The 25,426-nt window shown below is 45.8% G+C and overlaps 1 protein-coding gene and 1 non-coding gene across 18 annotated transcripts in view; one reads left to right on the forward strand and one right to left on the reverse strand.

The window, feature by feature from the left end:
• LOC118369985 (CLIP-associating protein 1-B-like) overlaps nt 1–25,426 on the reverse strand; it is a 45,088-nt gene that overhangs the window by 16,084 nt on the left and 3,578 nt on the right. For 10 of the 17 annotated variants that reach the window (XM_052499131.1, XM_052499138.1, XM_052499136.1 and 7 more), the window contains exons 3-20: nt 24,085–24,163; nt 23,843–23,946; nt 23,646–23,737; nt 23,462–23,537; nt 22,158–22,255; nt 21,926–21,996; nt 9,700–9,834; nt 8,470–8,555; nt 8,230–8,322; nt 7,836–7,981; nt 7,438–7,573; nt 7,032–7,102; nt 6,871–6,930; nt 6,185–6,262; nt 5,865–6,032; nt 5,548–5,594; nt 1,681–1,860; nt 814–843 (exon numbers count right to left, since the gene is read on the reverse strand). In XM_052499131.1, the coding sequence (XP_052355091.1) occupies nt 814–843; nt 1,681–1,860; nt 5,548–5,594; nt 5,865–6,032; nt 6,185–6,262; nt 6,871–6,930; nt 7,032–7,102; nt 7,438–7,573; nt 7,836–7,981; nt 8,230–8,322; nt 8,470–8,555; nt 9,700–9,834; nt 21,926–21,996; nt 22,158–22,255; nt 23,462–23,537; nt 23,646–23,737; nt 23,843–23,946; nt 24,085–24,163 (1,750 nt within the window). Of the gene's footprint in view, nt 1–813; nt 844–1,680; nt 1,861–5,547; nt 5,595–5,864; nt 6,033–6,184; nt 6,263–6,870; nt 6,931–7,031; nt 7,103–7,437; nt 7,574–7,835; nt 7,982–8,229; nt 8,323–8,469; nt 8,556–9,699; nt 9,835–10,722; nt 10,982–21,925; nt 21,997–22,157; nt 22,256–23,461; nt 23,538–23,645; nt 23,738–23,842; nt 23,947–24,084; nt 24,164–25,426 lie in introns of those variants that run through there. The other 7 variants (XM_052499145.1, XM_052499133.1, XM_052499139.1 and 4 more) reach the window with 2 other exon arrangements.
• On the forward strand, nt 24,517–24,642 carry LOC118370336 (U4atac minor spliceosomal RNA). The gene has a single exon (XR_004822788.1). It is a non-coding gene; the product is annotated as a U4atac minor spliceosomal RNA (small nuclear RNA).

The following is a 25,426-nucleotide window of genomic DNA, read 5'->3' on the forward strand; positions in this document are numbered from 1 at the left end:
AGAGAGACAGTGATAGAAAGAGACAGTGATAGAAAGAGACAGTGATAGAGAGAGAGGTCGGGGAGGGAGAAAACAGACTTCAACTTCACGTGGGCACGGACCCATTCAACCGCAGACACACCCAGCTCGGCGACACCAACCCTCATCACCTACAGTCAGAGACTTCATACATAGACCACACAGAAACAGAGACACACTCGCTAGTCTATACTTGCAGGTAGCTACCAGCCATTACAACAGACACATGCACTCAAATCTCGATTAGGCTGTTCGAGAAATCTCAAGTCACAAATGTCTCATCCTCTATTAAAAAAAAATTGATCTCAACATATTCCCTCACCACAATAGATACAAATATAGAAACATAATTCACAACAAGTATATTTCAGTATTCTGTTCTAGGTAGGACAATGGATCATTTAGGGAAAAGGAGAGTACAGCACAACATGACTTCATGAAGTTACAGTTAAACAGGCAATGATGAAGGTCAATAACCCGACAGACACTGAGGCTGCCTGTCTTTACAGTCACGTGAGTTGGACAGGTCTATTTGTGGATACAATCAATGTCTCGGTCTCCTCTCTCTGGCTACCAACCCCAGTCCTGATGACCCAGTTCAACGTAGTTCTACCATGCAGACAGTCCATGCAGAGTTCCACAGATGAGCACCGTAATTCAACGACGTAGCACACACCACAAAGACGACCACTGTAAACATGGTGCAGTACATTACACAGACCAAAAGGGGACAGAGAAATCTGGATGAAGTCCTCCAGCTCCCACACAAACACACAGTTAGCCATCTCATCTTACCCACTGGTCTAAAGTTACCAGGTGTGTTGTCTAAGGGCAAAAACAAGAGGAGGAGAGTCCAGGAGAGAAAGGTTAGCAGAAGTTAGCAGGATAATCCCCATATGGAAGACTGAGGGAGGTTACAAGAATTTGGAAAGGCCTTAAGATGTATTTTAATCATCATATTTAATTAATAATACAAAATAAAAAAGTTAAATAGAAATGAGGGTTCAATCTCCATGCTATGGTCCTATATCCCTCGTAGTCAGTAAAAGCGTCTGCGAGGGTATGAGGCTCATAGAAAGAGTATTATAAATGGGGTATGAGGCTCATAGAAAGAGTATTATAAATGGGGTATGAGGCACATAGAAAGAGTATTATAAACGGGGTATGAGGCGCATAGAAAGAGTATTATAAACGGGGTATGAGGCTCATAGAAAGAGTATTATAAACGGGGTATGAGGCTCATAGAAAGAGTATTATAAACGGGGTATGAGGCTCATAGAAAGAATATTATAAACGGGGTATGAGGCTCATAGAAAGAGTATTATAAACGGGGTATGAGGCTCATAGAAAGAGTATTATAAACAGGGTGGTTCAAGCCCTGAATGCTAATTGGCTGACAGCTGTGATACATCAGACCCTATACCACATAAATTACAAAACATTTATTTTCTACTGTTCTAATTACGTTGGTAAGTTTATAATAGCAATACGGCACCTCAGGGGTTTGTGATATATGACCAATATACCACGGCTAAGGGCTGTATCCAGGGACACATAAGAACAGCCCTTAGCCGTGGTATATTGGCCATGTACCACACACCCCTCGGACCTTACTGTTTAATTAGAACACACACAGAGACAGAACACATGTTTTTGGTTCACCTAGAGAGGCATAGGAGCCGGGTGGCAGAGCCGAGGCAGCGCTGAAGGGGGCGGGCGAGGCGGGCACGGGAGTCATCCTGGTTTTGGCACTAGCGGTGGCAGCAGCGTTCACATCCACGTCGCTACGGGAACGCTGGAGAGAGCCCGGGGTGGAGGGACCTCTGGAGGGAGCCGCTTTCGCTTCGGGGAGAAGAGTGAAGGGAAGAGAGGGAGGGAGGAGAGGAAACAGAGAGGGAGAAGAGAGGAACAACGGTTAACAGCCAAGCTCTCCACCCAAACATATTTCATAAAGAGAGAGGAAAGAGAGGGCGAGAAAAGAGGGAAAGTTAACAGTCATTAACCAAACTCACGATGTAAGTCGTAACGTCACGTGCACAAGTACAGTGAAATGCCTTTCTTGCAAACTCTAAACCCAACAATGCAGTAATCAACATCAATGTAGTACCACAAATAACACGGAGGTAGAACCAAAACAAAAAGAATGCCAGAAAGTAAGAGGCTACATACAGGGTCAGTTCCAATACTAGATTTACAATGTGCAGGGACACTGGATAGATTAGCTGTTGTTGTCTCACCTGTTGTTTTAGCTACCTATCCCAATCAACACCTGCGATTACTGTATGCCTCGCTGTATGTCTCTCTCAAATGTCAATATGCCTTGTATACTGTTGTTCAGGTTAGTTATCATTGTTTTAGTTTACAATGGAGCCCCTAGTTCCACTCCTCATACCTCCGATACCTCCGTTGTCCCACCTCCCACACATGCGGTGATCTCACCCATTACAACCAGCATGTCCAGAGATACAACCTCTCTTATCATCACCCAGTGCCTGGGCTTACCTCCGCTGTACCCTCACCCCACCATACCCCTGTCTGCGCATTATGCCCTGAATATATTCTACCATGCCTAGAAATCTGCTCCTTTTATTCTTTGTCCCCAACGCTCTAGGCGACCAGTTTTGATAGCCTTTAGCCGCACCCTCATACTACTCCTCCTTTGTTCCGCGGGTGATGTGGAGGTAAACCCAGGCCCTGCATGTCCCCAGGCACCCTCATTTGTTGACTTCTGTGATCGAAAAAGTCTTGGTTTCATGCATGTCAACATCAGAAGCCTCCCTAAGTTTGTTATACTCACTGCTTTAGCACACTCTGCCAACCCTGATGTCCTTGCCGTGTCTGAATCCTGACTTAGGAAGGCCACCAAAAATTCTGAGATTTCCATACCCAACTATAACATTTTCCGTCAAGATAGAACTGCCAATGGGGGGACGAGTTGCAGTCTACTGCAGAGATAGCCTGCAAAGTAATGTCATACTTTCCAGGTCCATACCCAAACAGTTCAAACTACTAATTTAAAAATGACTCTTTCCAGAAATAAGTCACTCACTGTTGCCGCCTGCTACCGACCCCCCTCAGCTCCCAGCTGTGCCCTGGACACCATTTGTTAATTGATCGCCCCCCATCTAGCTTCAGAGTTTGTTCTGTTAGGTGACCTAAACTGGGATATGCTTAACACCCCGGCAGTCCTACAATCTAAGCTAGATGCCCTCAATCTCACACAAATCATCAAGGAACCCACCAGGTACAAACCTAAATCTGTAAACAAGGGCACCCTCATAGACGTCATCCTGACCAACTGGCCCTCCAAATACACCTCCGCTGTCTTCAACCAGGATCTCAGCGATCACTGCCTCCTCATTGCCTGTATCCGCTACGGGTCTACAGTCAAACGACCACCCCTCATCACTGTCAAACGCTCCCTAAATCACTTCTGCGAGCAGGCCTTTCTAATCGACCTGGCCGGGTATCCTGGAAGGATATTGACCTCATCCCGTCAGTTGAGGATGCCTGGTCATTCTTTAAAAGTAACTTCCTCACCATCTTAGATAAGCACGCTCCGTTCAAAAAATGCAGAACGAAGAACAGATATAGCCCTTCGTTCACTCCAGACCTGACTGCCCTCGACAAGCACAAAAACATCCTGTGGGGGACTGCAATAGCATCGAATAGTCCCCGCAATATGCAACTGTTCAGGGAAGTCAGGAACCAATACACGCAGTCAGTCAGGAAAGCAAAGGCCAGCTTCTTCAAGCAGAAATTTGCATCCTGTAGCTCTAACTCCAAAACTACTAGCTCTAACTCTTAACTTCTGGGACACTGTAAAGTCCATGGAGAACAAGAGCACCTCCTCCCAGCTGCCCACTGCACTGAGGCTAGGTAACACGGTCACCACCGATAAATCCATGATTATCGAAAACTTCAACAAGCATTTCTCAACGGCTGGCCATGTCTTCCTCCTGGCTACTCCAACCTCGGCCAACAGCTCCACCCCCCCCCCCGCAGCTACTCGCCCAAGCCTCCCCAGCTTCTCCTTTACCCAAATCCAGATAGCAGATGTTCTGAAAGAGCTTCAAAACCTGGACCCGTACAAATCAGCTGGGCTTGACAATCTGGACCCTCTATTTCTGAAATTATCCGCCGCCATTGTCGCAACCCCTATTACCAGCCTGTTCAACCTCTTTTTCATATCGTCTGAGATCCCCAAGGATTCAGGGTGTCTCCCCCTGGACCCAAACTGTTACAGACCTATATCCATCCTGCCCTGCCTATCTAAGGTCTTCGAAAGCATAGTCAACAAACAGATCACTGACCATCTCGAATCCCACCGTACCTTCTCCGCGGGGCAATCTGGTTTCCGAGCCGGTCACGGGTGCACCTCAGCCACGCTCAAGGTACTAAACGATATCATAACCGCCATCGATAAAAGACAGTACTGTGCAGCCGTCTTCATCGACCTGGCCAAGGCTTTTGACTCTGTCAATCACCATATTCTTATCGGCAGACTCAGAGGCCTACTTTGCAGACAGAGTTCAGTGTGTCAAATCTGAGGGCATGTTGTCCGGTCCTCTGGCAGTCTCTATGGAGGTGCCACAGGATTCAATTCTCGGGCCGACTCTTTTCTCTGTATTTATCAATGATGTTGCTCTTGCTGCGGGCGATTCCCTGATCCACCTCTACGCAGACGACACCATTCTGTATACTTCTGGCCCTGTGCTTCTAACACTCCTTCCGTGGCCTCCAACTGCTCTTAAACTCTAGTAAAACCAAATGCATGCTTTTCAACCGTTCACTGCCTGCACCCGCACGCCCGCCTAGCATCACCACCCTGGATGGTTCCGACCTAGAATATGTGGACATCTATAAGTACCTAGGTGTCTGGCTAGACTGTAAACTCTCCTTCCAGACTCATATCAAACATCTCCAATCTAAAATCAAATCTAGAGTCGGGCTTTCTATTCTGCAACAAAGCCTCATTCACTCACACTGCCAAACTTACCCTAGTAAAACTGACTATCCTACCGATCCTCGACTTCGGTGATGTCATCTACAAAATAGCTTCCAATGTCTGTGGTAGTAGTGTCTGTGGTAGTAATGTCTGTGGTAGTAGTGTCTGTGGTAGTAATGTCTGCGGTAGTAGTGTCTGTGGTAGTAGTGTCTGTGGTAGTAATGTCTGTGGTAGTAGTGTCTGTGGTAGTAATGTATGTGGTAGCAGTGTCTGTGGTAGTAGTGTCTGTGGTAGTAATGTATGTGGTAGCAGTGTCTGTGGTAGCAGTGTCTGTGGTAGCAGTGTCTGTGGTAGCAGTGTCTGTGGTAGCAGTGTCTGTGGTAGCAGTGTCTGTGGTAGTAGTGTCTGTGGTAGTAGTGTCTGCGGTAGTAGTGTCTGCGGTAGTAATGTCTGCGGTAGTAATGTCTGTGGTAGTAGTGTCTGTTGTAGTAGTGTCTGTGGTAGTAGTGTCTGCGGTAATAATGTCTGTGGTAGTAATGTCTGTGGTAGTAACGCCAGTCATGTAATGCCAGTGTCCTTACTCCTGGTCACGGTGTTTCCCATGGAGCTCTTGGCAGACTGAGGGCGGCTGTGGAGACAGAGAGAGATAGACAGTGATTCATTCTACTTCAATACTACTACTTCTCATATCACAGACAGACTAAGAGGGAGAGAGAAACTGAGACCGAAAGAAACTCTCTACTAGAGAGAAAAAACTGAAACAAACAGACATAAGGAGACAGAGAGACAGAAAATGAGAGAGAAAGACAGAAAGGGGGCCAAGTAAGAGAGACGTGGCGAGAAAGAGGGAGACAGGAAGACAGAGGGGGAGAAGGATAGAAAGGGTGGAGCGTCTCACTTGAGGCTCTCCTGTGAGGAGGAGGAGGAGCGGTCTGAGGCAGGGAGGGACAGGATGCTGTCAGAACTCTTCATGTGGGACTGGAGAGCCTTCTGATAGGACGACTCTAGAGCCTGGAACAGCTGCTCCGCCTCCCGGCTGAAGTGGCCGTGGAACGTCCAGTAGCACCTGCACAAGTCAACAGAGAGGACAGAGGCCCAGAAATAGTGAGACAGCCTGTCGTCAGCGGGGCAACGTGACAACATGCGATGTTGGTGAACTCATATTTTCAAATAGAAACATGGTTCATGCATGTCCGATATAGCGTGAGAGCGACTTACTTCCTGGCCACTGATCTGGCCTCGGAGTCTGCATCATGGACTCCTTTCTTGATGGTCTCTGTCAGAACAGCTACATTCCTGTGAGGGATCAAGAAGAGTAGGAACACCAGCTTCATTCTCCCTGCATGCAGCATGACAATACCCCCCCTCTCCACCAAAACCATCGCAACATAAAAAGCTACAGTTACGTCCCAAATACCAACACTATTCCCTATATAGTGCACCACTTATGTCCAGAGCCCTATGGCACCCTATTCCCTATATAGTGCACTGCTTTCGACCAGGGCCAACAGGGCTCTGGTCAAAAGTAGTGCACTATACAGGGAATAGGGTGCCATTTGGGGCGCAACGTAAATCAATGAGAAGGGGACCCGAGAGCTCCCCTGGCCTCCCGGTTAGAGATTTGGTTTCAAATCAATGATGAAGCACAGTGTGCTTTTATGGGATAGATATCCCTTCCTGGCATTGCCATGGAAACTGCTGAGATGAGGAGCCACTCACTGACAACAACGTTGTTTCATATTACCCAGACGGGCTCATCACAAACTCACTGGATAGTAGCTAGAAATAATGTTTACAGTACAGTACATCTACAACACGGCAGTACAATATTGTGTTGTTGTGGAAGGGGGACAACTCTAAGTATGAGTCTATAGGCCTGTCTAGTAGCAGCCATTTAAACATACCTCTCTAGAGAGTTGGTCTGCCACTCCTGCAGCAAGAGGTCCAAAAACTCAAAACAGCGCCTGGAAATAGAACAAGAAGACTGTCAGGGAAAACAAACAGACGCTCAGCTGGCGTGCGATCAGGGATAAGTCTTTCTGAGGCTATTTCTTTGTTTGTTTACCTTCTTACGGCCACAGATTTCGACTGGCAGCTGCTGGTCACGATAGGAATGAGACGAGGGTAGTGTGTATGCTGGAAGACAGAGAGAGGACAGAAATATAGTCATCGTCATGTCGCAGGTCCAGTTTACACTCCTTACGTTACTAGCTGTTCTAGGATAGAAGTGTGAGGAACACACGAGGCATCTTTGGAGAACAAATCGCAATAACCACCAACAACGAATGCCCACATGGGAATGCGGTGGAATGTCATTTGCAGCCATTCGGGAAGGAGAAATGTGTTCGTGTTCCAAACAAAAAAAGGCTAGCCCCATGACCATCTTGTCTGACTGACACTCAACTCAACTGAATCCCCCCCAGCTCAATTCAACTCAATTCAAAATGTAAATAACTTTATTGTTCACTCACCCTGATGATGAGTCGTATGACAGCGATGCCGGATGTGGCCATGACCTTGGCCGAGTTAGAGACCAGGGTTAGGAGAGTGGGCATGATGGACTCTGCACAGTGGTCAAACCTGTTCCCCAGGATGTAGGACAGGTGGCTGCAGGATAGAGGGACAATACGGACACAAGTTATTATGATATCAATACTATCTTATTTTATACTGATGGGGCTGTACAATGAAGAGTGTAGGAGGGGGGGGGGGGGTATTCTTAATATTCTTTGTAGTTTCAATTTTTGTTTTTAAATTGCATTGATATTGTATAACGTAATCATAGAATGGCTTTGGTGACATTAAATAAAGCTTGTTTGCTTTTGAATTGATACCGTGAGTAAGAGAACAGGACGAGAGGTCTCCTTACCCCAGAGTGATACAGGCCTCTCTGACCACCTGAGAGCGCAGGTCTTTAGAGGACATCTTGAGGGCTGCCTCTGTGAGACGCAGCTGCTGGGAGAAACCGTCAAACTCCACCGCTCCCGCCAGGAGCAGAGAACGCATCTTCTTCAACTGGAGAAGAAGGAGACGCAGCGAAAACCAGCAAGCCGTCAATCGACGTCACACTTCCAATCAAATGATAGACGTGACTGCTTAATAGAAACAGCCACCTTATAGTCACTGGCTACAATCCAAAAATCCACACTTGGAATGCCTGGCCAATACATGGCGTCAAGTGGTACGCTAGCGTGGATACTGGAAGGCAGCCAGTGTGATGAAGTCATCTGGAGGCGAGGGCCGATTGGTTGGACGTCTCTTACCGCAGTGACTCTGTGCTCCCAGTCTCGTTTGTCGTCAGCCAGCACCTCCCTGATCTTGGTCATGGCGTCCTCCATTTCCCTGTTAGAGAAAAGCTGAGAGGAGGAGAGAAGAAGAATCACTTAGCAGAAGCACATTCCTAATGGGTTTAATATACGACGTGTAACATAGGACCAGTTTCACGTGCCCAAGTGAGAATAGGGCAGAATGATTTTGCTATTGTGATTAAAGTGAACACGTACTTCCATAGTGGACACTTCCTCGAAGGCACGGATGAAGTCCTCCTCATCCACAGCCCCTGCAGCAGCCGCACTAGGACCATCTCTCCCTGATACAAGCAGAGGAACACCGGTTCGAATTGTTAACTTTACCAGGAAGCTATTCTAGTAGGCTATTATTCACACAAATGTTAAACTTTGATTGGCTGCAGCCTTATGGAGTTCATGCCGGGTATATCACGCTCAATGCTCATTATCCCATGTTTCTATCAATTTGTATTCTGTTTCTCTCTGCGTTCTGATTCCATTACATCATCCTCACCATCTGCACTGTTCCAAGGGTACAGATAGACACTAGACAGCTCCACAGTCTCTATAACCCAGTGACTGGGTTATAGAGACACTATCTCTGTTATAGACAGCTCCACAGTGACTGGGTTATAGACACTATCTCTGTTATAGACAGCTCCACAGCTCCACAGTGACTTGGTTGTAGAGACACTATCTTTGTTATAGACAGCTCCACAGTGATCTCTAGACAGCTCCACAGCTCCACAGTGACTGGGTTATAGACACTATCTCTGTTATAGACAGCTCCACAGCTCCACAGTGACTTGGTTGTAGAGACACTATCTTTGTTATAGACAGCTCCACAGTGACTTGGTTGTAGAGACACTATCTTTGTTATAGACAGCTCCACAGTGACTAGGTTGTAGAGACACTATCTCTGTTATAGACAGCTCCACAGCTCCACAGTGACTGGGTTATAGACACTATCCAGTGTCTAGCTCCACAGTGAATTATCTTCCATACAAATCCTGGACAGAGGTCATTATTCAAGGCTCTACGCTGACCTTTTTTACAAAAAGTTGAAAAATGTTTGCGCACACAAACAAATTTAGGAGCACAATGAAAAGTATTTGAGATATATTCATTTTTGAGGCGCACTGGTGCTCCTAAATGAAAATTCCATGTGCATACGTGAGTAAAATGGTTGCAATGCAGAGCCCTGTTATTACCCGTTGCCAAATAAAGGCTTATCTCGATAATCTAGTCATCATAATGTCTAAAAAACAGAAACAACGCACGCACACAGACAAGGATTCTCGAGGAAGCAAATGAAAGGAATACTGTGGTAGGTGAAAGAACAAATCACATTTGACAGTGTTAAAATACACATGGCTCGATGTAACATCACTTATACTGCTGGCATACTGCTGGTTCTGCTGGTGCGAACCGGAAGGGGCGTCTCACCTGTTGATTTGGTGCTGGAAGCAGAGCTGGGCCTACGGAACGACCCCATGCTCACTGCCTTCTTCCCTGACGAGGGGCCCTTAGAAGAGGAGGACCGCCCCCCGTCCACCGAATCATCATCATCATAGTTCTTATCTGGGAGGGAAGGCAAAACAGAAGATTCGAGTTATTTACAGTCCGGCACAATTTGAATGCCGACTGTACTAAACAAACTAAGAACGTTTTATATCAGCACCATGTGCTCAATCCCATCCTCTCCTACAACAACACAGAAGCCTGCATAACCTTTTGGCATTTACACACACACACACATTGGGGGGAGGGGTCATCAGAGTTCATTCTGTAGGTAATTGTCTCGGTCTGATTCCGGTAACCGGTGGTTGCGCCCTCATGCTGTGGAAGTGAGGTGACTAACCCCCCAAACGGTAGTGTACTGAACACGTCAGGCCCGGTCAGTCGGCCCAGAGGGAGCAGAGTAATCTGCCGGACCAGCGATCAATGAAACACAACCCTGTGCATTATTCAGAGGTCCACACAACACAGGGGCAGCACACCAACACATCACATCAGTTATGTGCCATCTACCTCACATTGTTTCTCTCCCCCATTGCAATATTAAAACGAGGCACGCTGTCAATATCACAACACGGTGAGTGTCGAATAAACCAGCCTCATATAAAATCATATAAAACCCAGCGCCGAGCATACCGCTGTCATCAACACCAGCTGTGATGAGCGTAGCTCATAAAATCCAGACGTTGTTACCGATAGCCTTCAGATTGTCTGAACCTTCAGTCTTTATAGTGCATACTGTGTACCCAGCTGTCCTCTCCGGTCTGTCACTCCTCAGCTGAAAATGTCTGTCTCCCCAATCTTCATCTTAGTGACAGGCGACTCCCTCCCACACTTTTGACCTGACCCACATTCCTCCACGGCGCTCATTAATATTAATACAATGGGCCTCTCCTCTCCTCTACCTCCACCCCCCACCACGTGTCAAGAAGAAAGAGAAGCAGAGCTTACAGGCACAGATCTTCCTGCAGACGAGCTTCCTCAGCATGTCGACAGACAGTCCACTCCAGACCCCCTCCTCTCATAGTCTCCGGTCTCCAAAGGTCTCCCAGCTAGCTCCCTCGCTGCAGGCAGCTAGCAGTACCAGCTACACTCTCCCTTCCCTGGTGCGTGAGCACCCGTGGCTCAGGCTATGGCTGCCCTCCTGATGCACAGTTCACACTCTCTCCCAGTAACACACAAGCGCTTGATGTGCTGTGATGCTAGGTGCCCCTCCCTACTGAGCGCAGTGAGCCGGCCCGTGGAGCAGGGACGACAGAGAAAGCAGATGGACAGCTCCACCTCCCACAGTGGGGAGAGGAGGCAAGGGTACACCCTCTCTATCACCATGATATGACACCCAGCCTGGGAGTGGGAGGAGCCAGACAGAAGGTGATGAGCGGTGAATTCAATCTTAACAGGTCAGTGAGCCTAGCGCCATCACTGGTGAGTGATGAGAGAGAGATGAGGGAATATCATATAAAAAGGACCTTAGTTGGTGGGTGTGGCCATGGAAGTGGCCAATGGTGCAGTCACAGTCCAAAAACTTCAGAAGCTGTTTTAAAGCAAATTTCCTGCAATTATTTTGTCATGGCTTATGCTATCTGAGTGACTCAAACGGTTTAACAAAATCAATGGGGGCCCCATGCCAAGACAAAAATTCTCAATTTTAAAAATTTCCCCTGACTCTCTAGCTTTTATTTAGGTGATTGTTAGTTTTACTTCCTTTAAGTTTACACTGAAAATGTTACATCCGAGAAAAAAAAACACTTAGGCGCCCCGCCCAATACTTTTCTATGCAGAAAAACCCTGGCCTCTGTGTGAGCAAGGGCAGTACAACTGGTCTGAATACAAAACATCCTGTCTCGTTAAAGAACAGAGACAACAGTGTTTGGAAAGACAATTTTAGACACATAACCTATGGTTCCAGGTCAATATGCATGAGTGGATCCTAAAAGAATACAACAAAATCAGCAATGAATCATAAGCACATGAGACCTACTTTATAATGCAGTAATGTCACGCAAACCAGACGTTCACTAATTCATCCCCTAGATGGCAGTGCCCCCTGATAAATGCACCAGTTGTTTGAGAAGAGAGCAACGACAGCTTCAACCTGAAAGTGATACTGTGGTATTCAACCTACAGTGCCTCTGAGGAAAAGGCTCCATTATTCTCCACGGTACCGGAGGACACCGGCTATCAACACACAGCTAGCTCTTCCTCTTCACCATCCGATACCTTGAACACAAACCAGCCATTCTCTCACACAGAGACTTTCTCACCGGGGAGCTACTCAAGCACCGGACAACACAGGAGCAGCACAATTCAACAGCCCCATTCGTTTCAAGCATGAACGCAATTTCTGCAAGGAAACGCATACATTTCAGGAGTCATTTCTCACAATCAACGAGACAAATAGGAGTGAAAAGAAGCCAGCATCAAAACAATCCATCCAGTGTGGCCTGAATGAATGAATGTTGAATAGGCCTACATGTGCACATAACCCATCCCATGTATCCCATCTCCTCACTCTGGTTAGATCTCCATAATAATAAAAAACTATGTAAATTAACATTAAAAAAATAAAGCAAATGTATCAAAGTTAGTGTGGAAGAGGTGAACAAATAGTTTCTGGCCAGTAACTTTAATAATGAGAAACCACCTGGTATTGACAATTTAGATGGAAAGCTACTGAGGATAGTAGCAGAGTATGTTGCAGCTCTCATATCTTCAATCTGAGCTTGGTGAAACATTCTTTCCCTCAGACATGGAAGGAAGCTAAAGTCATTCTGCTTCCCAAGAATGAACCATCGTGTTCAATTTCAGTGAAGCCTTTGATATTATTGACCATAATCTGTTAGCGGAAAAACGTATATGTTATGGCTTTACACCCTCTGCTTTTGAGCAAGTATATGGCAATCTAATAGAAATCAGTTTTTTCCCTCAATGGAAGGCTCTCTAATCTAATGCATGCAATGCATCAAGAGAAAACTGCAAGACTCAATAGAAGACAAAACAAGGAACAAACCAAAAAAGACAGGCTTTTGAAAAAGTAACTATTTTTCATAAACTTGTACAGTTATCTTAGCTAGCTGAATTGCTAGCATAATTGTTTACTTGTTGCTAAGCAGTTGCTAGGGACTCTCCTGGAAGCTAGCTAGCTTACAAAGAATAACAACAAAAAATATCTAGTTAACAGAAGAAAGGAAGACAAAATAAGGACAAAAGAAGGACAGAAGAAAAAGGAAAAGAAAGAGGACAACAAAGTGAAACAGTCAGCACTTCTATTGCAACTTCGTATTTCGTCGTCCTAACGTAGTCTACACTGCTATCTGCCCAGCAGCTAGCCAGCTAGCAAACGTCCACCGTCTACCGAATAGCAGCACTGTAGAAACTATTACACTCAACTGAACGACTTGATTAGTGTAGTGTTAGCCAGCTACATAGTTGTCTTTGCTGTCTTCGTATCCAAGATAATTGTGTAGTTTAGAGTGTGTAGTCTTAGAGTGATTATCTTAATTTACCGAGGTTAGCTAGCCAGCTATTTGTCGTCCTTAACGTAGGAGACACTGCTAGCTAGCCAACAGCTAGCCAACGTCTACTGAATAGAACTTCCGCACTCAACAACCCGGTCGCATTCCGCTTCGCTCCACAGGTAGTATCACGTTTTCATTTCATTTCATTACAGCACAACGGTTTGATTTGTTTGATCGTAGCTAGCTACATAGCTAGCTACATAGCCGTCTGTGTATCAAAGATAATTGTGTAGTCTAGAGCGATTTTCTAGGTTAGCTAGCCAGCTATTGTCGTTCTTTTAACGCAACGTAACGTAATCAACACTGCTAGCTAGCCAGCTAGCCCCGAATAGCAGCACTGTAGAAACTATTACACTCAACGGAACGACTTGATTAGTGTAGTGTCAACAACGCAGCCACTGCCAGCTAGCCTACAAAGTCAACAACGCAGCCACTGCCAGCTAGCCTACTTCAGCAGTACTGTATCATTTTAATCATTTTAGTCAATAAGATTCTTGCTACGTAAGCTTAACTTTCTGAACATTCGAGACGTGTAGTCCACTTGTCATTCCAATCTCCTTGCATTAGCGTAGCCTCTTCTGTAGCCTGTCAACTATGTGTCTGTCTATCCCTGTTCTCTCCTCTCTGCACAGACCATACAAACGCTCCACACCGCGTGGCCGCGGCCACCCTAATCTGGTGGTCCCAGCGCGCACGACCCACGTGGAGTTCCAGGTCTCCGGTAGCCTCTGGAACTGCCGATCTGCGGCCAACAAGGCAGAGTTCATCTCAGCCTATGCCTCCCTCCAGTCCTCGACTTCTTGGCACTGACGGAAACATGGATCACCACAGATAACACTGCTACTCCTACTGCTCTCTCTCGTCCGCCCACGTGTTCTCGCACACCCGAGAGCTTCTGGTCAGCGGGGTGGTGGCACCGGGATCCTCATCTCTCCCAAGTGGTCATTCTCTCTTTCTCCCCTTACCCATCTGTCTATCGCCTCCTTTGAATTTCATGCTGTCACAGTTACCAGCCCTTTCAAGCTTAACATCCTTATCATTTATCGTCCTCCAGGTCCCCTCGGAGAGTTCATCAATGAGCTTGATGCCTTGATAAGCTCCTTTCCTGAGGACGGCTCACCTCTCACAGTTCTGGGCGACTTTAACCTCCCCACGTCTACCTTTGACTCATTCCTCTCTGCCTCCTTCTTTCCACTCCTCTCCTCTTTTGACCTCACCCTCTCACCTTCCCCCCCTACTCACAAGGCAGGCAATACGCTCGACCTCATCTTTACTAGATGCTGTTCTTCCACTAACCTCATTGCAACTCCCCTCCAAGTCTCCGACCACTACCTTGTATCCTTTTCCCTCTCGCTCTCATCCAACACTTCCCACACTGCCCCTACTCGGATGGTATCGCGCCGTCCCGACCTTCGCTCTCTCTCCCCGCTACTCTCTCCTCTTCCATCCTATCATCTCTTCCCTCTGCTCAAACCTTCTCCAACCTATCTCCTGATTCTGCCTCCTCAACCCTCCTCTCCTCCCTTTCTGCATCCTTTGACTCTCTATGTCCCCTATCCTCCAGGCCGGCTCGGTCCTCTCCTCCCGCTCCGTGGCTCGACGACTCATTGCGAGCTCACAGAACAGGGCTCCGGGCAGCCGAGCCGAAATGGAGGAAAACTCGCCTCCCTGCGGACCTGGCATCCTTTCACTCCCTCCTCTCTACATTTTCCTCCTCTGTCTCTGCTGCTAAAGCCACTTTCTACCACTCTAAATTCCAAGCATCTGCCTCTAACCCTAGGAAGCTCTTTGCCACCTTCTCCTCCCTCCTGAATCCTCCCCCCCCCTCCCTCCTCCCTCTCTGCAGATGACTTCGTCAACCATTTTGAAAAGAAGGTCGACGACATCCGATCCTCGTTTGCTAAGTCAAACGACACCGCTGGTTCTGCTCACACTGCCCTACCCTGTGCTCTGACCCCTTTCTCCCCTCTCTCCAGATGAAATCTCGCGTCTTGTGACGGCCGGCCGCCCAACAACCTGCCCGCTTGACCCTATCCCCTCCTCTCTTCTCCAGACCATTTCCGGAGACCTTCTCCCTTACCTCACCTCGCTCATCAACTCATCCCTGACCGCTGGCTACATCCCTTCCGTCTTCAAGAGAGCGAGAGTTGCACCCCTTCTGAAAAAACCTACACTCGATCCCTCCGATGTCAACAACTACAGACCAGTATCCCTTCTTTCTTTTCTCTCCAAAACTCTTGAACGTGCCGTCCTTGGCCAGCTCTCCCGCTATCTCTCTCAGAATGACCTTCTTGATCCAAATCAGTCAGGTTTCAAGACTAGTCATTCAACTGAGACTGCTCTTCTCTGTATCACGGAGGCGCTCCGCACTGCTAAAGCTAACTCTCTCTCCTCTGCTCTCATCCTTCTAGACCTATCGGCTGCCTTCGATACTGTGAACCATCAGATCCTCCTCTCCACCCTCTCCGAGTTGGGCATCTCCGGCGCGGCCCACGCTTGGATTGCGTCCTACCTGACAGGTCGCTCCTACCAGGTGGCGTGGCGTCTCCTCACCACGCGCTCTCACCACTGGTGTCCCCCGGGGCTCTGTTCTAGGCCCTCTCCTATTCTCGCTATACACCAAGTCACTTGGCTCTGTCATAACCTCACATGGTCTCTCCTATCATTGCTATGCAGACGACACACAATTAATCTTCTCCTTTCCCCCTTCTGATGACCAGGTGGCGAATCGCATCTCTGCATGTCTGACAGACATATCAGTGTGGATGACGGATCACCACCTCAAGCTGAACCTCGGCAAGACGGAGCTGCTCTTCCTCCCGGGAAGGACTGCCCGTTCCATGATCTCGCCATCACGGTTGACAACTCCATTGTGTCCTCCTCCCAGAGCGCTAAGAACCTTGGCGTGATCCTGGACAACACCCTGTCGTTCTCAACTAACATCAAGGCGGTGGCCCGTTCCTGTAGGTTCATGCTCTACAACATCCGCAGAGTACGACCCTGCCTCACACAGGAAGCGGCGCAGGTCCTAATCCAGGCACTTGTCATCTCCCGTCTGGATTACTGCAACTCGCTGTTGGCTGGGCTCCCTGCCTGTGCCATTAAACCCCTACAACTCATCCAGAACGCCGCAGCCCGTCTGGTGTTCAACCTTCCCAAGTTCTCTCACGTCACCCCGCTCCTCCACTCTCTCCACTGGCTTCCAGTTGAAGCTCGCATCCGCTACAAGACCATGGTGCTTGCCTACGGAGCTGTGAGGGGAATGGCACCTCAGTACCTCCAGGCTCTGATCAGGCCCTACACCCAAACAAGGGCACTGCGTTCATCCACCTCTGGCCTGCTCGCCTCCCTACCACTGAGGAAGTACAGTTCCCGCTCAGCCCAGTCAAAACTGTTCGCTGCTCTGGCCCCCAATGGTGGAACAAACTCCCTCACGACGCCAGGACAGCGGAGTCAATCACCACCTTCCGGAGACACCTGAAACCCCACCTCTTTAAGGAATACCTAGGATAGGATAAAGTAATCCTTCTCACCCCCCTTAAAAGATTTAGATGCACTATTGTAAAGTGGCTGTTCCACTGGATGTCATAAGGTGAATGCACCAATTTGTAAGTCGCTCTGGATAAGAGCGTCTGCTAAATGACTTAAATGTGATGTAAATGCATGTAAACTGTGTAATTCCGCAAGGGAGCTGTCTTGGCCCGTTACTGTTTTCTATTTGTACTAATGATTAACCACTTAAACAAGCTAGTGAAAACACTGCAACTCTAAACAAAGAGTTGAAGTTAGTTTCAGAATGGGTGGCCAACAAATAAACTAGTTCTGAATATATCTAAGAGCATATTATTTCAGTACAAATCATTCCTTAAGCTCTAGATCAGGGGTCTCCACACCTTTTCTAATATGAGAGCTACTTTTAAAAAATGAAACATTTTTTCTAGCTTTCAAATAGGAACATTCTTCAATTTTCCTCTCCCTTGCAACTCTTCCCCGTTCTATACTGTACAAGAGAAAGTACCACACTGTTTTCTGTCAATATACCTGGTAAAATAATGGTTAATAAACCACTTAAGGGGGGGGCTCTATAAAATTAGATTTTTTAAATTTGTATTCTCCCTGGGTTTTAGATTTTCTTTTGTTTTTCACTCTCAAAAATCAAATTGTTCATAGAGAAACAACGGAATTAGATGTTCTGAGCCGGAATGTCATTGGTTAAATCACATTTTTTTTAGGTCTGGAAGAAAACAAACAAATATTTTTCGGGGTGCAATTCCCTTTAATTGTGCATCTGAACCTTTAATTCGAGTGACGAATGTGCCGGTCCAGTGACAATTCTGCACTCATGCTTCTCATTTCATGGAAAAGTTTGAAAATAACAAATAATATGATACAAAGGATATAATTCTGCCAGGTAAGCCTACTTTGTATATAACATTTAATTGAGATGGTTTTGGGGAAAGTATTTCTGTCAACCCACAAGACGGTCATCACATCAACTGGCTACACACAAAGTGATAGACAAACATGTGCAACACCCAGACAGTTGGGCAATATTGCTGGAAATGAATTCGGCGGTCATTGTGTTAGGTTTGGCTTTTTAAGCCAATAGTGGCTAACCAGGGGTGGGATAAATGTCAATGTTGAGTTGATTAAACAGTAGCTGTGAGCTTGCGATGTCTGATACTTGTGAGATTTGTTTATGACAGTTTGCAACAGAACACGTGAAAATTGCATGTACTTTCAGAATTGTTTGGCGAGCTATTGATAAGTGGCCTGCAAGCGACTGGTAGCTGGCGATCAATCTGTTGGAGACCCCTGCTGTAAACCTAAGCTGGATCTGGTTATGAAAGATGTGGTTATAGAACAAGTTGAGGAAACTAAACTTTGTGTCACCTTAAGACTGTAAACTGTCAGGACTAGGTTACCACAACTGATCAAACAAGTCCTACAGGCTCAATTTGATGGTATCTTGACTTCTGCCCGGTAATATGGTCAGGTGCCGCGAAGAAAGACATACTAAAGCTACAGCTTTCTTGTCCTGCAATGCTCCAAGAGCGCTAAGGTCAACAGCATGTTGACGTTTCCTGGCTCAAAGTAGGGAAGAAAATTGTCACTTCTCATTTTTGTTACTCCCAAACTGTCTATTCAATCAGCTAACGCAGAGCTCTGACAGACATTCATAGTCCACAAGGCAAGCAACTGAAAGTATCTTCTTATTCCCTAAAGCCCAAAACGAATTCAAGGCAATGCACCCTAAAATATAGAGCCATGATACTTGTAGCGTGGAACTCCCTGCCATCTCAAATCACTCAAACAAGCAGCAAAAGTAGCTTTAAAAAACAAATAAAACAGCACACCACGGCACCTCTGACCTTAAAGAGCTGTAGCATCTCCCTCGCAAGCACATTTGGTGTTTGGGTTCAAGTTAAAGCTAGGATGTGCCCTTGGTCTCAAGATAACAGTGCATGCTCAGAGAAAGCATTTGTAAAAGCAAAGCCTCAGTAGAGTAAGAATGCACTGCTCCAAATGACATGATAGTCTGGTCAGCTTACAGACGTTAGTCAGTAGAGTTTTATGAGAGCGAATTCTTATCGTGTGTGGATCCTACTGGGTGTGAGTGTGGCGTGGGAATGAAAATGGACATGCAAAACAAGTTGATGAGAACAGGAGGAAACTCCATATCAAGGGGACTTTGTTAATTTGATGAATAAGTCCAAAGGCCACACACTAAACCTTAGCTAAGCCTTTACGGGTAGACTAACACGGCAAATGTTGGGTTTAGCTCATTTCTGTGCACCTGACAAGGCGAAGGAGGTAGATGAAGCCCATCTGATGATGACGACGACTCTGTTCCAATTTATTGAACGGACTGGAGTGATGGATCTCTAAGAGGTAGCTAAAGTACGTCGCTAAAGTGAAGGATTCCCTTGATACTTTAGCTGGAGAAAACTCCGACACGGTGGCTGAGGTGAAGGATTCAATTGAAGCCTTTAACGGGGAGGAAACTCCACCTGTAGCTCATTTAAGAGCTGAACGACACAGTTGCTGGGGTGAAAAACTGTGGTCGAAGCCCTTGACTGGAGGAATTGTCGCATTTCCATTGTCGTTTTCGGGTGCACTTGCATTCAGGAGAATCTAGGAATCACATTATTGTTATGAATAGTATTGACTTCAAAAGGGAGAACCAAGGACACGGGTGGCTCCTAATGTGAGATTCTCACTAGTGTTTGCAGAACATCTGGTTCTGAGACATTAGGATCAGGGAGGAGGGCTACCCACAGAGCACCCACAGAGCACAGTGGGCACTTTAATTGACTATCTACTGGCAACAAGGAAGTGATGAGGAAGTAGACAGGAAGTAACACTCAGTCATCCTCTCTTTATTCTGACCAAAACATGTGTCCAAGTTATCCAAAGGGGAGCAATATGAGTTAAAATGAACCAAGCCTAATTTGCCTTGTATCTAACATCATCTTAGTACAATGTCAAACACAGTAACATAAATAGCCCAAACTATTTCCTTTATAGGAAATGAAAGAAAGATACATCCTGTATGAAATCTCCTGCAGTTCTCAACAACATTGCTTCATTTCATTTACCTACGGAGGCCACCTGTGAACACCATATTCATAACATAGGCTAATAATCCCAACGCAAACACGACTATAGCTCATCTACCTATACAGTAGCTATAAAGGGCCTTTGTAGAGAGGAAAGAGATCCATACCTTCTCCTGTGGTCATAGCAGGGCTGTTGATTCCACACACTAAACAGAGCTAAGTAACAGTGAGCAACAAGGACAAACACTGCCGTAGGTCTGTCTCTTCTCTATTGTGTCTACCTACCGTACTCCGGGCTACTCCTTCCCCTCCCCTCTAGCTAGGTCTTGTGACTGCACGGATGGCAAAATGACACCACTCTCTCCTCCAAAATAAGAGCCTGCAGCAGAATCCCTGGTGTTGCTCCCTCTTCCTAGGCTAATCCTCTCTGTCTCTCCCTTTCCCGTCACCAGCCCAGATACAAATACAGTATTAGGGCTATGTCGTTAAAAAAAAAGAGAAGAAAACGAGTGTTTCTCATTGGACAAATTCAGATGTAATACCTCCCTGTTTCAATCGGGTTGGTACCAAATGAATAGGACATAGGATTCCTGGGCAGAGAGAGAAGTTCTTTCCACTTGCTTGGACAGTTGACATTCATGAGCTGTCAGCTGCACAGGAGAGGGAGCCCTTTGATGTATCTGGTGTGGTAGAGGCAAGGCCAAGGCATTGCCTTTATGCCTGGTTAACCTTCGAGCCGCACAGGGGTGGGGGGGGACTGTGTTAACAGTAAAGGGTTTTCTTTGGCCCACTAGGTGAATAGAAAACTTCAATGAGATGTCGGGCAATGATGTCATTTTTTTTATTTTTTATTTACCTTTATTTAACCAGGCAAGTCAGTTAAGAACATATTCTTATTTTCAATGACGGCCTGGGTTAACTGCCTGTTCAGGGGCAGAACGTCAGCTCGGGGGTTTGAACTCACAACCTTCCGGTTACTAGTCCAACGCTCTAACCACTAGGCTACGCTGCCGCCCCATGCCTCATTGAGGCATTACCATAAACAAACTAGCATGACACCTTGCTTTGGCCAATTTGCTCAGGTTTGATATGAAGTCGTTCAGCCTACTAAATGAAAGCAGAGATTACAGCAGCTCCAGTCTAATCTCTACAGGGTGAACTCGTGATGAAAGTGAAGCCTCGCGACCACAGCAATTACACCCTTTTTGTCCCAGACTTAACAGGCCCGAGGAGAGGAAAATGAGATGGCCGCAGCAACAAAGATACACAGCTCCGATATCAGTCGGTCCTGCTTCAATACTGCTGCGTCAGGGTAAGGCCCTACTCCGTGTGCAGAATACCAAGAACATGTCCAATAGAGAGCAGCTGAAAGGAGAATCTAACCCCCTGCCTGCAGCCCTGCATTGCTGCAGAGAGACTGCTCAATGCATACTAACTGTTCTCTTCTGAAAGAGCATGGACACAGAACTGGTTTCTCTGTTGTTGGTTTTCTGTCCAGCGCTAAGTGGTCTGAGCCCAGGTTCTGTATCTACAAAGCGCCTCAGAGTAGGAGTGCTGACCTAGGATCAGGTCCCCACCTGTACATACATCTCATCTTAATTTGACCAGTTTCACACAGCAGGAAAATAACCCTGCAGCAACAGGAAATGTGAATTACTATGTGCATTATAATTAATAGAAATGTTCGTAGGTGTTGATCGATTTTTCTGTTAGGGCAAATTACAAACTTTAGAAGCCTTTTTAAACTTCAAATACACTATAAGTTGCATTTCATGCTGGGCAGGAAAATTCTCTGCAAGTGATCAAATGAAGATAGCAGCTGTATAAAATTTGATGCATTGTGATCTAAAAGCCAAAACTGATCCTAGATCAGCAATAATGCTCGGATGCTTTATTGATATGGGCCCAGATTGGATATGAGATCCCCATTACTCCCTAAGCATAGTCATCCCAGGGCGCTGCTTGCACGACACTAGAATGTTTCAATATAACAAAGCTCAATGGAAAGGGATGAATATCTCCATGTGTTGTTGGACAGAAGGAAAGTACAACAGTGAGAGGAAGTACTGTACTTACCTGAGACAGGGGACAGGATCATGTTCCCCGATCTTTGAACTTCATCAAATTTACTGAAAATGACATTCAACCTGGAAAGACAAAAGACAGTATATTGTTTTAAAGGCATCATCATACAATTATGAGGAGGCGCAAGCCTAAAAGCAGACAGTCGGGCTCCCTGGAGATACCAGAGAACTGGGTCATGGTGATTGCACTTCAACAGAAAGACTTGGTATCAGAATGAAGGTACCGTGACTGTGGCAGTCCCTTTTTCCCCAGGTCCATCCGCACCCGCTCCCCGACGTGTCTGTAGATTTCAACAAGACAGTTCATGGCCCCGTCTCGCACCTGTGTGTCAGGAAATAAAACAGAGCAGATTAACACGGCTTCACTCATCTGTCTGCCCACTAACCGCTCGACATAATCATTTGTCTGGATTGAACATAAAATGAGATCCTCTCTGTAATAGTAATAGTAATTACTAGTAATAGTAATGTAACTGTAATAGTCAATTTAGTTGTGGATATGACAATGATAAAAGATGGCTGGCACTATATCAGTACAGGAAGAGAGGTCCATGGACACAGCTTCCGGTTCCCGACAGGAAGTGGGAAATGCTGTTGAAGTGCGTGATGACAGGAGAAAGAGCAAAGCCTTTTTGAAAAGGCTAATTGCAAGGAATAAACAGACAAGAGATATCAGGAAAGTACTGAAGTCTGACGAGTTCACATGGAATCTGTAACACTGTTGGTCAACCACCAGAGTTCTAAAACACCAATAATGCTGGTGTCAAAGTCAAATCCAGTTTAACACCACAATGTATACTGAACAAATATATAAACGCAACATATAAAGTGTTGGTCCCATGTTTCATGAGCTGAAATAAAATATCCCAGATTTTTTCCACATGCACAAAAAGCATATTTCCCTCAAATTGTGTGCACAAATTTGTTTACAGCACTGTTAATAAAAGGCCAGTCTAAAATGTTCACTTTTGTCACACAACACAATGCCACAGGTGTCTCAAATTTTTAGGGAGCATGCAATTGGCAAGGTGACTGCAGGAATGTCCACCAAAGCGGTTGCCAGAGCATTAAATGTGAATTTCTCTACCATAAGCCACCTCTAATATAATTTTAGAGAACTTGGCAGTACGTCCAACCGGCCTCACAACCGCAGACCACGTGTGACCAAACCAGCCCAGGACCTCCATATCCGGCTTCTTCACCTGCGGAATCGTCTGAGACCAGCCCCTCGGACAGCTGATGAAACTGGGGAGTATTTGTCTGTAATAAAGCTGTTTAAAAAAAATAAAACTCATTCTGATTGCCCGGGCCTGGCTCCCATGTGGGTGGGCCTATTGCCTTCCAGGCCCACCCATTGGCTGAACCCCTGCTCAGTCATGTGAAATCCATAGATTGAGGCCTAATGAACTTATATAAATTGACTGATTTCCTTATATGAACTGTAACTCAGTAAAATCGTTAAAATTGTTGCGGTTATATTTTTGTTCAGTTCAGTATAGTTTAATAGCCTAAAATAATGTAACTATACCTGGCTTGTAGGGTCTCCTAAAAGATTACATATGTGGGGGACAATTTTGCTGAGGGTCAAGCCTTGAGCTCCATATCTGTAAGGAGAAAAAACAAAATAATAATAATTAAATCACGCAAAGAATGTGTAAGACAAAACAGATTAAATAGTATGTTTAAACCATTACTGGCTATTATGAACTTACACATTTAACGTGGCGATAAGGCAAATGCAGACACTCTCCCGGGTCCTGTTGTTCTTGTGTTTGAATCCTCCTAACATTCGGTCCCATACATACTGCAAATAAATACATTTATTGTAGTCCATATTTTATTATTATAATGAAACGGTTTATTTTCTATACTAACACGTAGGTGAGTCTACGGTACGTGCTGACATTACCTGTGGGTTAGCAGCTTGGTCCATGATCTTTAGCAGAAGAGCTTGGTCCTGGTCTCGGACTTGGTCCTTTGAGTCGCCTAGCCGATCTATCAAACTCGGCAAAACTAATGGGAGGGAGGAGGCAAGGACAAAGATATGAATTGTATGACAACAACTAAAGGTGACGAGGACTCAAGAAAACTATGAATCATAAAGATGTGTTGTAATGCATACAATGCATACAATTGCCAGGGATAGCTTACCAGTTCCAATCTGTGTCCTAAACCGTTCCTGTAGTCTTGTTACCAAAGCTGTCAGTATGTCCATTCCCAACAAAGCCACCTAAGAATGAAGATCAAAATATTAAAAAATGTAATAATTACATTTTTATCTAAATAACATAGGCTATTCAACAAACGCATAAATGTTAGACATTTTGAGAGAGAAGAATGCATAACATAAAAAAAAGAATCCTTTGAAATACAAGCTCCATTGCAAAGGATTGTGGGTAATGTGATACATCTTGTTTTGTTCCCTTTATAAAAAGCAAAGGAAGCCCTCAAATACATATAATATATATATATATATTGTAACAACCTACTGATGCTGCTGTAGGACTACAGTAGAAAATAAAATACTAACCATGTCGGAAACCACTGAGATTTGATTAGGTCTTGGCTGGCACTAAGGAAGGCATTTTCCGTTGGGGTGGCAAAGGACACTCAATGAACGTGTAGTGAGAGCATCCCTGCTAACGCCCTAATCAACACGGTTGCATCACCTGAGCTTCTTGCTTGGGCTATGGTGCAATTTTTAGAACCCCAGGGTTTATATTTGTAGAAAGAGAACAATTTCTCAACAGTTTCCTGCTGTCTAAAGTTCCCTAGTAGATAAGTTCACATCACACATACAACATTATTGCTGGTTGTAAATGCAAATTCATAATGGCTGCTTATCAAAAAATGTGTCTGTGTAAATAGCATTAATTGCTGAAGACTATTCAGAAGTGACAGAATACAAAAACACACCATTTCAGAACAGGTTGTATGTCAACAGCTGTGTAGAGCTGTGAGCCTGCTGCAGTGCCCCCTCCCTCTGAAAGTCCTGCAGTGTTTGACTAGGCCTGCCTTTCCTTCTTCATTCCCATCTGATGCTAAAACAAAAACATAGCACTTCTGGCGCTGATAATAAAAACTAACTGGTCTTTACAAGTAGGGCAATGACAGAAGCTAGAGAATATCAACTAAATCCTGATCATTCTTCACGTAGGGGTTTAGCCTATTCATTGATTCCTAGCCATTCATATGTGGCACTCTCCCCTCTACTTGTGGGGGCCAGCCCAGGTAGATAATACCCAGTTTGCCCTGGTGTCTATCTGGGGTAGCCTAATGATAGTTTGTAAAATAAGCTCACCACTATCGCCGTGGGAGTCCATGTCCCCATTACTCTACTGTTCTCTCGGAGCAATCACTCTGATTGGAGGGGACACCGTTTCTAGAGCAGCACAGGGTGCAGCATTTTCATTCGCTGCGAGAGAGGTAAGCTGTTTTCTATGCGTGTGAGTGTGCACACGCGTGTGTGTGTGTGTGGCAGCAAAGTTGTTGC

This window comes from Oncorhynchus keta, chromosome 37 (genome assembly GCF_023373465.1).
Source record: "Oncorhynchus keta strain PuntledgeMale-10-30-2019 chromosome 37, Oket_V2, whole genome shotgun sequence".
Lineage (NCBI taxonomy): Eukaryota > Metazoa > Chordata > Actinopteri > Salmoniformes > Salmonidae > Oncorhynchus > Oncorhynchus keta.